Source organism: Stylophora pistillata, chromosome 4 (assembly GCF_964205215.1).
Source record: "Stylophora pistillata chromosome 4, jaStyPist1.2, whole genome shotgun sequence".
Lineage (NCBI taxonomy): Eukaryota > Metazoa > Cnidaria > Anthozoa > Scleractinia > Pocilloporidae > Stylophora > Stylophora pistillata.
Window position 1 is genome coordinate 34842423 of NC_142522.1, and position 12481 is coordinate 34854903.

At 37.8% G+C, this 12481-nt stretch overlaps 1 protein-coding gene and 1 long non-coding RNA gene across 3 annotated transcripts in view; one reads left to right on the plus strand and one right to left on the minus strand.

Moving 5' to 3' along the window:
* LOC148733479 (uncharacterized) lies at positions 1-4498 on the minus strand. The gene is made up of 2 exons (XR_015999607.1): positions 4359-4498; positions 1-1569 (listed from the first exon to the last, which is right to left on the minus strand). It is a non-coding gene; the product is annotated as an uncharacterized LOC148733479 (long non-coding RNA).
* Positions 4458-12481, plus strand: part of LOC111322915 (pre-B-cell leukemia transcription factor 1) — a 10154-nt gene continuing 2130 nt past the window's right edge. The window contains exons 1-11 of one of the 2 annotated variants that reach the window (XM_022926143.2): positions 4458-4584; positions 4946-5155; positions 5349-5422; positions 8215-8447; positions 8945-9135; positions 9455-9590; positions 10276-10429; positions 10726-10904; positions 11497-11622; positions 11926-11991; positions 12315-12354. In XM_022926143.2, the coding sequence (XP_022781878.1) occupies positions 4980-5155; positions 5349-5422; positions 8215-8447; positions 8945-9135; positions 9455-9590; positions 10276-10429; positions 10726-10904; positions 11497-11622; positions 11926-11991; positions 12315-12354 (1375 nt within the window). In that variant the 5' untranslated portion in view covers positions 4458-4584; positions 4946-4979. Of the gene's footprint in view, positions 4585-4741; positions 5156-5348; positions 5423-8214; positions 8448-8944; positions 9136-9454; positions 9591-10275; positions 10430-10725; positions 10905-11496; positions 11623-11925; positions 11992-12314; positions 12355-12481 lie in introns of those variants that run through there. The other variant, XM_022926142.2, reaches the window with a different exon arrangement.

Below are 12481 nucleotides of genomic sequence, written 5' to 3' on the forward strand. Positions count from 1 at the left end.
ACGACTCTCATGGGTTTATTGTGCCACAGACACAGTTCGATTTCTTTCCCGGCTCTCGAAATAAACAAGTTATTCTTGATTCTTATTACATCGAAGTATTTTTGCTATATGATAAAACCTTGATTAATCGAGGTGGTTCGGTCAAGATGGCCTGATATTAGCCTCTTTCTTTTTTTTTTATGGACCTCGAATTCGTCTTGTACCATAAAAATGTTAAAAAACTGATGAACTCAGCTAAAATGCAGTATCTTGATCTCACACGTGGTCAATAACGCATATCTATTGTTGTTACGCAAGATTGTTGTTAGCCTTAGAAAAAGAAAACATTTTAGTGATTTTGTTACGATTGTTAAAATTATTTGTTCACACTGGTTGTCAAGACTATTTGTAAAGGTCTGAACGGCTGTCACGGAAAAGACACATTTGTGAATGTTTTTCTCACAAGTAGTTTTATTCCGGGTGAAGGTGTGTGCTTCCTTTTCCTTATTATTTTATTGCATGTGCTGTTACTATTTTTACATGGCGCAGGTGAAGCTAAAGTTTTATCAAAGCTGGCAATTAGGAACTCCCAGGGTCAGGGAACAAAACAAATATTGATAGAGATGTTGAAGCATAGGTTTTTGAGATGCTGAAATCGAAAAGGCGATAGACTTTCCTTAAACAGAGACCATATTCTCGCACTTGCAGTGGTAAGCCTAACTTTCAGTCCTCGGAAAAGATGTGTCTATAAACTTCGCACAAACTCTCAGTTTGGTTTGCCAGAGAGGCGATTGGTGGGAAAGCACACTCCTCCCTAGCACAATTTTCAAGTAAAGAGTTTGTTCGCAGACATGCTTGCTGCAAAAGAAAAATTGTGTCTGAAACCTTGAAATCATAGTGTGTACTAAATAGTTTTCCACTGGCAGTTTCCACCGAAGGTCATACAGTCTGCAGAATTTAATATATCAAGGAAATTAACTGAACGATAACAAGCGACCACAATATAGACCACTTTCATAAATGGCTGCCGGATTAATATTCTTTTGTTTAAATTTAATTTAGCCCTTCTGGCCTCGCTTGAGATAATGTATTCTTTTGAATTTTGTACTGGAGAACGAGGCCAGAAGGGCTAATTTTAATTTAAACAAAAGAATATTATTAATCCGGAAGCCATTTGTGAAAGTGCTCTATGATATGAGGTATAAGTGTACACTGATAAACTAGTAACCTTTGGACCCTCCCCTACGATCCACTTCACTCCAACCGGATTTCTTCGCCGCGTTTACGTTGCAAACGGTGACTGCGGGAAATTCAACCTCTTCTGCCTGTTTCATTTCGAAAGCGACATCTACTGGGTAAGATAAGAAAGCCGACACGAGATTCATTCCCAGCAAAGTCGTGTGCACAAAAGCAGGGAGAAACTATGATGACTGGACTGCACTGGACTGGACTGGACTGAAGAAGAGGATGCCAGATGTACGAATCCACGGGCAGTAGCTCTTTAGCAAAACTGTGTAAGCTTTCCGACAGCGTTTGATTTTTTCCCCTTGCTTTCCGCAGTCTGCAAGTTTGGTTCATCCCTTTCTCTATCTATAAAGTCAGAAGAACTGAGGCCCTTTACAATCGATTAAATATTACATCAAGCAATCTAAATTGTAATATATGTTAACAATATGTGCGTAAGGCAAAAACTGTCTAGCAAACCTGAGACAAAACTGAAGCTGTCGATCACAGCTTGAAAGCGTATCTGCTTGCTGACTTTTTATAACAAATATCACCAGATCGCGTTATCATTTGCAATGTCATTCGTGGGGGATGTGAAAATCATTCTACGTCAACAACTTAGGATTTAGTCTGTAGTTATTACTTCATCCCTTATGTCCTAATTCTTCTCTGCTTATTTATAATTTGTATTTGTTGCAAACTGAGGTAAATAAAATAAATTTAATATTTTGGTCTGATTTATCTCAATCAAACGTAGTTCAGTCGTACACTTAAAAAAAAAATCTAATTCATTTCAAATCGAATTTTCTTCCTGTGAAAGTGAAGCGGTAACATTCGGATGACTAATTTGAACTGGAAGCTAAGTCCAGAAGAAAATAAACTGACTGTAACAAAATCTTTTCATGTAAATTAAAACTTCGTGCTGTTAGAGCGCTCTCAGGGCTAGGCTCAACCCTAAAATTTTTCCCCAAGATCATATGACTTTCCAGTGAGCGAACCTAGCCAGTTTCGCTTTTCGTCATGTGAACGTCACGTGCTCCATGTTCATCTCAAGGCTAGATCTCGCGCATGCTCCCTGTCTGTTCACAGTGCTAGCTTCAGCTTTTTTAAACGTATTTTAATATACTGCTTCTGTGCTTAAGCCGGATGATAACTATTTCTCTTTACACAACTTCGCTACAGTCAAAATGTTTGTTTACCTTACCGTAAGAAAGACTCATAACATCTGTTTTGGAAAAAGCTGGTCGATTAAATAAAATCTGCAGCAAAATACGCAACACAAAAACAAAAAGCAAAATGAACAGATGTGAAAAGCCTTCCAATGCTTTTAAAGATTTTAATTAGCGTTTACTGATCACGGAAGAAACTTAAAAAATGAAATATTTCTACGACTGGCTTTCTGTTTTAGTTCGAGGTCAAGTCTAATCCAGCGAGAAATGGGCTTTATATGGCGAAATATAAACTGTCGTAAATGGACATTGACAACAAAAAAAGTGTTGGATGCACCCAAAAAATTTGTTTTCAGAAAGACCTCAGAAAATAATCTTGAAAGGTGTTTCGTAGAACCCTGATAATATCTGTTAGGAGTTTTCACTCTGTACTAGCAGGGGTCATTACATACGGGTTCCTGGTACCAGTTACTGAAAAGTATGTCCCCTTTCTGAGCATATCTCTTTTCGATATTAATCCGGTGCCACAGCATGTTTGCAAGAAAAACTATCCCAGAAAAAGAAAATTTTTCACTTTCAATACAACTTTAAGTGCTTCAGCGCATAAATAGTTTGTCCCAAGAGATGTAGATATTATCAAAGAGGCTTACTCGGAAGATCGCTTTCCGGCATATCACGCTTGCTTGTGTCTAGACGGCAGTATCGTTTTTAAAAGATTCTCCTTAAAAAATAAACAAATGATCTTAACAACTGCGTGTATTAGGTAGAAGTAGATGTTTCAAGAAAGGTATTCTCTCAGAAAATCCTTTCTTCCCAAAATTGAGACAAAAGTCTTCGTAAGATCTCCAAGTTGCTGAGATCACCCAGGGAAACAACTAAACGCACGTGGTTATAAGGTTTTACGGGTTTATTGTTACCTAGGCGTGGGAGATTTTGCTGCCGACTCTGTAATGATTAATCTAATTGTTGCTTTATTCCGTTTATTTTTTCCGTCGATCCTGCAGTAAACAAGGTTTTCAGTTTGTTTTTGGTGGCCTTGTGGAGAGGTGGGACAGAAAGCCATGTATTAGAAAATAAAAAAATAAATAAATAAATAAAAACAAACGAGTAGTAATTTCACCGCAACAGACTTATGCGGGAGAGGTGAGAAATATTGAAATTGTTACTTAGCGGAGGGATTTTTTAATATGTTGCAAGGGAGCCGACAAGTTTTTGGCGACGTCAAATCGAAAACCATTTAAGCCCATCTCAAGTAATTAAACGCAATCGCCTCTGTCAACGGGATGATACAACGGGAAATAGGAAACATACTTTCTCAACTTCTCGTTAGATGCGTAATGCCTTTTTACCATTTAAAACTGAATAGACATAATTCACGATCTGTGATTGGCTGTTGCCCATAATTTAGCATAGTACAGACGCACGTTCGACGTCAGAGAAAAGTCTCCCATTTTTTCTTCTAATATGATTCGCTGTTTTCGAAATACTTCCAAAATATCATTACGAGCTAAAAAATTTCGACCAGAAGCATTTAACTAGCAAGCTGAGGGTGGTTTACTGTCAAGATGCTTGTCCAGCGAAAACCACAAAAGATGATATGTTGCAATATTCGGATGCAGCTCATTTTTTTTGTTTTGTTTTGATGTTGATGGCGTCAAATGAAGTCCTGCTCTATGGGGTTCCAAGATTTTTATTTATGTTTTGGTGGGTAGAAGAAGGAATCTTTTAGCTTTTAACGATTTTTATCCCACTGATTTAAAATGCAAGAATGAAACAAGATGATGCTGGTAACAATTTTTTTTTTATGTTGACACTAATTATTTTGCATACGTAATACCGTGTTGTGACACCATTTCTCGCCTGAAAGTAGTACAAAGTGTTTGATTTTTCTTCACGTAAAAGTTACGTAAATGTCTTTCTCATAGTAAACTGAAAAAAAAAAAAAAAAAAAGAACGAAAAACGTGACCGGACGTCTTTCCACTTACCTTTTTGTTATTTCTGTAAATTTCTTCTCTTTGTTCCGCCCCAAAACAACACCTGCAGAAGCACCATAGCAACTGTAATGAATATTGACATTCTGTCCTCAGTTGGCCGCCATTTTGGAAATTTTGGGGCGTCCCTTCGATGATCCTTTGTTCTCGTTACATTTTCAGCGAGGAAATTGTACATTGACGTTCTGGGTTCAGCCAGGAAGCACTTAAGGGAAGGAAGGTGAGTTTTAACAACTGAGTGAAAGCTGTGTGACTTTCCTCTGATGAATTTTACATGAGGGTTTTTATGCTAATTGAGCAAATCCTGTGGTGTCAATCATTCGCGTTCTTCTCACGCACCGAAAGATATTGACACGTCTGTGCTTCAAATTCAAAAGATTTGTTGAGTGGCAGATTGGAAACACGACCGCCAACCGAGCGTAACACTCTGTGAAATATAACAGCTATCATAAAGTGTTGTTGCTTTGAAACTGCGAGGTCGAAAAGTGGCAGTACGGGGCTTTATTTTGACCGTCCGTTAAGTAGAGTGTTGAGCATTCCTAATTCGTCACTCAAGCGCGCGGACATCTTGGATTTTGTAGGTTTATTTGTCGAGAGCTGGATCTTTATCGCGCGATGGAAGGAAATGTGATGAATTCTGTCCAAGTTCCCATGTTATCGGGTCAGCAAGCTGCACTGGAGCAGATGAAGCCTCCTGAAGAAGGTCCAGACGGTCGTAAGCAGGACATCGGTGATATCTTGCAGCAAATCATGAACATCACAGATCAGTCTCTGGACGAAGCGCAAGCGAGGTGAGTGAAATCGAACACATCGTTGATTTCGCGTCGTTTCTTCAAAATCCTCACGACACTACGCTCGACTTTGCAGTGACGCAAACTTGTTCAGTTCCCTCTTATGTATACTAATAACTGTCGATCTTTTGACTGCATGCCTTTTGGCTTATCATATGATAATGCATTGTTTTCCCATCACATATCCATTTAGGAAACATGCTCTGAACTGCCATCGAATGAAGCCCGCCCTTTTCAACGTCCTCTGTGAGATCAAGGAAAAAACAGGCAAGTAATGACAGCTTTTAACCCTACCACGTGTTTATTTTTTTTATCGACGCTTGAGCTAACATGGGACTTGCACCTTATTCTTCTTCCTCACTCGGATCTGGTGGTATTCAATAAATCCTTCGAAATTTTTGTCAAGATCCTCGAAAGAACGATTCATCCATCATCTCTCGAAACGTTGTCTGACTTTAAATCGTCAGTTTACAGGCGTTTTGTCAGGGATGTTTTCCTCTGATTTCATATCATCAAACGGTCACATTTTAATTTTATTAACGACACCTTTTTTTTGTCAAGATTATTCACCTTGCCGTTATTGTTTTAGAGCTTATCAACCAAAGACTTCTGCGACTTAAGCGCACACATTCATCAGTTAGTTTGTATGACAACAAATTTTTATCAGCGGAAAGATAATATATTAATCGCTCGTTTAAACGTGTTTGATTTCTGAAAGAAGGCCTCTATCAAGAAAAGGTTTGTGTAGATTTCACTGATAAATTTCCTTAGTATCTCGACCAGTTTTTTCAGGTTCGTTTTTTCGCTTGATCGCTCGTTCGTTGCGGTTAAAGTGAAAGATACTGATTTCGGATATCACAGAGTGTTTATACTGTAGTGTGAGCATAATAGTTTGTTGGCGCGAATGTTTATTGTTTGTCTTCGGTCTCCCTTTAGGCAAACAATGGTAGCCAACTACACAAAGAAAACGCCTTTGTTTTATTTTTCGATTATTCGTTTAGGCTTTCCGTAGTGATTTGAAGGATACAAGGTTTCCCTCAAACGTAGTTGTACTCAAGAACCATGGAATATCCAATATCTGCTGTTTACAGTATTTTGAGAATTTTGTAACTATGAAAGCCACTTCATAACCGTTCTGTTATTTAAGTAACTGAATCAATTTGCAGTTGTTTTGAACAAAGATAGCAGAAACCGTTTTTGATTCTTACTTCTTTTGTTGATAAATTCTGATAATTTCTTCTAACTGCGTATTCTGTGTAGATACAATAAACTGTGATGCAGAGAACAACTTTCAAATTTTGTGATTCAAAATTCAGCCTAGCATGACTCAGTTCGGTATCACTTAAGAATTGCTTATTGTGCATGCATTTAAAATATCTTTTCTTTATGTAAACCTGAGTTAGCCTGCTGGTCAAGATTCTTTAGAGTTTGGTTAAATGTCCGGTTGATAAATGAAATGATAACAAGATTATGGTCTTGCATAAGGGTTTTACAGGTCATGGAAAGTCATGAAATTGTTCACCATTTTCTATGTTAAGAGAGTCATGAAATTCCAGTGTGAGTCAGTGAAAGACATGGAATATGAGAGAAAATGTTGTTCTTTGAAGCAAAAATAATTGAAATGTACGTAAGTTATTTTCAATAGTCTAATTTTGAACTTAATCTTCAGTCTGCCAAAAAGTGAAAAGCCGATTAGAAGGTGTCAACATCACAGCAAAACATTCTGGTTTTTCATTACAATAATTAAAGATCTCCTGGTTTCAGTTGCATGTGCCAATCTTTTCTATCGGTCAGCACTACTTAACTACACTGTGAATGGGGAAAGATAAAAGGAGCAAGGAAATTAAAGCAATTGGTCCAGGAATGGCAATTGTGGTTTAAGCAATCATTGCTGCACACATTTAGTCGTAACTATAAACTTGCTGGCGAGTTGAATCAAACCAAGATCTGTCTGGTGTGACTGCTGGATAGCTTCCAGCAAAATGAGTTTTTGCTGAGAGTCTCCAGAGATTGAGCAGGATACTTCAGTGTTGACATTTCTTGATTTGTGGTCACCCACAGGCATGAAACATTTGGGAAACTTTGGAAGCACAAAAAAAAACCTACCTTGTTTTTTTTTTTTTATTGTATATCTTTGAATGAATTATTAGGGTATGAAAAAGTAACAGATATTAAAAAAAAAACTTTGTAGGGATTTCCATTTTTTTTTTTCAGTTGACTCCTATGATTGCCTCCAATGCAATGTGTATTGGTAAAATTTTGATGAGCAATCTTGCAGTAAAATTGCAAAGCATCCAATTGGAGTTGTATAGAAGACCACCCCCAGGAATCATGTAAATTTGAAATGTTCATTTGTCAGAGCATGTGTAAAAAGACTTCCATCCTTTTTTTTATTTTAAGATTGAATTATTATTGTCTCTCTCAGCCAAAATGTAAATAAAACATTTTGTGTTTTTAGTTGCTTTTTCTTTCATTACATCCTTGTTCCTACATAGCATAGATACTTAACACAATTGCTTTAATTAGAATGTTACCCACAATACTATGATCAAAAAATCAGTCTTGTTTTATTAAAAAAAAAAAAAAAAAAAAGAACAGAAAACAGAAAAAACCAAAGTGGCTCAGAAGGTCTTAACCCTTTAACTCTCATGAGTGATCAAGACAGAATTTCTCCTTAGAACATCCATACAATACCAACAGACAAGTGATGAGGATATAGCAAAATATTGACAAGGGAATTGTTTCTTGGTCCAATAGCAAATTCTCTAAACTAACCTCATAAATTGTGTGACAGACAGTAAGGAGAGTTGTGAATGAGATCTTGGGAGTGAAATGTTTATAAGGCTGCAATTACCAGGACTCGACACTAACTTATCAACTTACTAGCCAAGTGGCTGGTGACATCTTAGATGCTATGACAATGTCAGTTCATTTACTAGCCAAACTGGTCAGTGGAAACCAAAAACCACTAGCCAAAACCGAATTTCTATTAGTCTGTGGCTAGTGGGCTACCGTTAGTGTTGAGCCCTGCTTACTATAATTGTATTTTTCTTTAACAGTTTTGAGTATTAGGGGATCCCAAGAAGATGAACCTCCTGATCCTCAGCTGATGAGGTTGGATAACATGCTCCTTGCAGAGGGTGTGGCAGGCCCTGAGAAGGGAGGTGGGTCGGCTGCAGCAGCAGCAGCAGCAGCAGGGGTACATGAGAATCAAGCTGAACATACAGAGTACAGAGCTAAGTTGAATCAGATCAGACAGATTTATCATACAGAACTGGAAAAATATGAACAGGTACAGTCCGCTTAACAAAGTACGGGATTCTCTTTGGAATAATTTTAGTAAAACTAAAATTAGTTACCTATTAGAAATAGCTTTTGAAAATGGGTGTTACATTGTAAATCCTCTGGATTTCTATAGGTTATGTGATGAACTCTTTCACTTAACTTATTTCAGATGCTTGGTTCAGATCATAGCCTTTGGTCAGACAAGACACCAAAAATGAACACTAAACCAATATCAAGAACCTTTAGAACAGCTCTAAACATAAACTAATACTGAGATCCTTTGGAACAGTTCCAGACATCTGCTACTAAACTATAACACCATTCAATGACTACTAATTGAGGACAAGGTTATTTGACAAAGAGCTTTACCTGGTCACATATATTATGCGACAACAGCAAGAGTTATTATGCTATTACAAGTTCTTGAACACCATCTGCACAGTTTTTGTAAATCTTAAGTCATTTCAACAGCCTTTGCTAAAAATTTGAATTTTCCTCTTTTAGGCTTGCAATGAATTTACCACCCACGTCATGAATCTCTTGAGAGAACAATCAAGAACACGACCTATTTCTCCCAAAGAAATTGAGCGTATGGTGAATATCATTCATCGCAAGTTCAGTGCAATTCAGATGCAGCTGAAACAGAGCACTTGTGAAGCTGTTATGATTTTGAGATCAAGGTTCCTGGATGCCAGGTAATCCTAAGCATTAATCATTTTTTCATGAACTGTTTTTCTCATAATGTATGACGATGGCATTTGTTTCTTTCACAATAAAGTTTTGGCACAGGTGAGATGTACATTATCTAGGATTGTAGTAAGGCAGTTGACCAGTAGAAAAAGAATTCGTTAGGCTATTGTACTTTTACCTCTTCAGTGCTCTTAACCAACATTTAATCATATTATTTTATCATATTTTTTTTTATTTTATATACTGATCATTAGCGGTGAGGTTGATAAGACATCAGACAATCAGAGGAATTAATGCACCAAGTTTTTTCCTTGACTTTTTCAGGAGAAAAAGAAGAAACTTCAGTAAACAGGCCACAGAAATTTTGAATGAATACTTTTATTCTCACTTGAGTAACCCTTACCCAAGTGAGGAAGCAAAAGAAGAACTGGCCAGAAAGTGTGGCATCAGTGTTGCGCAGGTATAGTACAACATAAACTGGTGGTACTATAGTGGATGTTGACCTAAATAGTACAGGCTAAATAGTACAGTTCATCACTCTTGCATGTAAATAATATTAATCAGTGACTGGGCTTACTGGAAGAAATGCACTGTTCAGGTGGAAAGATCTACTTCTGTTAGTGCAACTCAGTGCATCTGCCGCTTCAAAGGGTCAAGTTGGCTTTGTTATAAAGCACTTAACTCACAAGATCTAATTGTTAACTCTCCCATATGGCTGCTATACATTTCCTTGTAAATAATTAATACGAATTTGGTGTCAGATGAAGATAATAACTTTAACCTGATAAGTTTGAGTATTCTCATTACCTGTTTGCTGGGTGATATATGGATATTATAGGGAGAAGTTACATGCTAATCACTTCTAGGAGTTAAAGGGTTAGCTGTGAAAGAGAAACGTGCAGTAAAATAGCTTTTTGAGTATCCTTGCCAAAATCCAGGTCTTTGGAAAACCAGCAACCACTTGCCCCGCTAGTTACTGAAATTCCCCTACTTCAAAAGTTGTGTTAACTGCTGTTGAAGTCAGTATGTAACGTTATGTACAGCCACATGTTCATGTGTTACATTTATATGTGCTTTGTAAGAAGTTTATATGGCAAGTTTCATTACCAAGCCAATGAATTTGGTGTAACATCTGTTCCATGCAGATATCAAACTGGTTTGGTAATAAAAGAATTAGATACAAGAAAAACATCGGAAAAGCCCAAGAAGAGGCTAACATGTATGCCGCTAAAGCTGCCTCTGGAGGTGGGCCAGCAGGTCAAGTTCAAGGTCAGCCAGGAGTGCCACCCTCTGCTCAAGGTTTGTGTTAATTATCTAATAACTTTTGCTTTTTGAAGAACATTTAAAAGCTGCTAGGCTGGTGCAAACCTATCTATTGGTGGATAGAGTGATCATATTAAAGTTTCTTTGAGTTTAGTTCAAGGAATGCACCAGATGACATTCTAAGACCCTTTCACTCCTGAGAGCTGAATTTCAATTTAAACTATTAAATCTTCTGGTAGATACTGGATTGGTCAGCCTTGAAAACTTGTGCATACTGAGAAAACGAAAAAAAAGAAATTTATATTGGCCTTATATTTCCCTACCAATTTGAGGACAATACCCAGGGGGTGCTGTAGCAGGGAGTCCAACAGGCGTTGTGTCGTCATCACAGCATCAAATGCCAGTTACTAGTCAGCCTCAGCCAGACATGTATGGTGTTCAGATGAACGGCAGTGGCATGAGTGCTGAATATCAGACTGGATCTAACGTTGGTGCTAACGTCCAGTCTCAGGTTAGTGGTAATGAAAGTTGGTTGAGCCCTGTGGTTGAGCATATGGTTCATAAGCATATTAAATTTTAGCCGTCTTTGTATTTCCACATGAGTGTTCAATCTACCCAGGTGGGGTGTCCTACACTTTGAAAACTACCGTTCTTGATTTCATTTACTTTGGAGTGATTTGTGTGGTTTCTTTCAGAAATTTAAGCACACTACATTTAGATATACAACATGTAATCAACTGTAGTTGCATTGGGACAGGAGCCACCAACTTACCACAAAGTTGGGTTTTGCCATACCTTTGAGTTGGTTTCTTCTTGCGGCATGATGATTTTTGCAAAAAGTGATTGTTGGGTGATCAAAAGCAATCATTTGGTAGGAGACGTTAATTTCCCACACACAAGATTACTGTGTGATGGATGTCCTCCCCTGGGGTGGGATGGGTGGGAAGGTGAGATCGATAGACTGAAGCGGCTGCCAGAGGCACCTGATATGCTGACGTCTGTTCTCAACCTTACACTGCACCCGTAATTCAGCCTCTGGGCTGCAAGTGGTCAGATATAAACTATATTCATAAATTAATTAATTAATTTTTTTACCATTCAAGGTACCAGGTTTGCGACATGTGATTTCCCAGGCTGCCACAGGTTATGGTATTGATCCAGCCACAGGACACATGCCGCCTCATGGACAGGGTCAAGTCTACCATGAACCTCATCATCTTCATCATCAAGTAAGAAAAAAGTATCAACAGTGACTAAGTTGCCCTTGGCAATCCTACCATCATGAAAGAACTGCCTGTTATTAGTGCTAACCCATTGACTGGCATCTAATTTCTCCTTACAACAAACAATATAAGGTCATGGGAATAAAGGAAAAGATCACCAACTAAAGATGCTCTTAATTGTTAAACATAAATGGCCCTTGTCAGCACCTTAAGAAATGTATAGAGAACAGTATGGAAAATATGTAGAGTGATGTTAGAGTATAAAAGGTTAATTGAACAGTCTTTAATCTATCTTCTCTGGTTTATCAGGCAAGAGGGTTCAATGAACTGTTTGACTCAATTAATGTGTGGGCTGGAAAGGCAGGATCAGCTAAGGTATGGCCATAGTACAGTTTACAGTGTACCATTCTGGGAAATATTTGAGTAACTTTTTTTTGTCAGTTGTTAAATTCAGTTCAAAAAAATATGTATTTTCTGTCTTTGATCACAATTTGCAAAGTAGCTACTCAAAACCATCTGACAAATGGGTTACCACTTCTAATGACAACACTGCCTGTCATACTTGGCTAAACTTCTTAACTTTCCTGCGTAGTTTTCATTGTTAAGTAATGAGATGCCTGTACAGTTTTGTATAAACAGTGCAGTACAATGCCACAAAATCTTCCCAACTTGGTGTAACTAAATTTTTGTCTTTGCAGAGTGGAGAACAGAGAAAGAGAGGGCAAAATGGCAAAGCAGGTATGGAGAAATAGGTCTGCAAGGTGACTGTGTAGCACCAAAATAAGTGGATGGGAGCTAAAGAATTTGCTGATGGCTGCATAATGAACATCCTGATTATTGACAAATTTTGGTTGAATAAGTTACT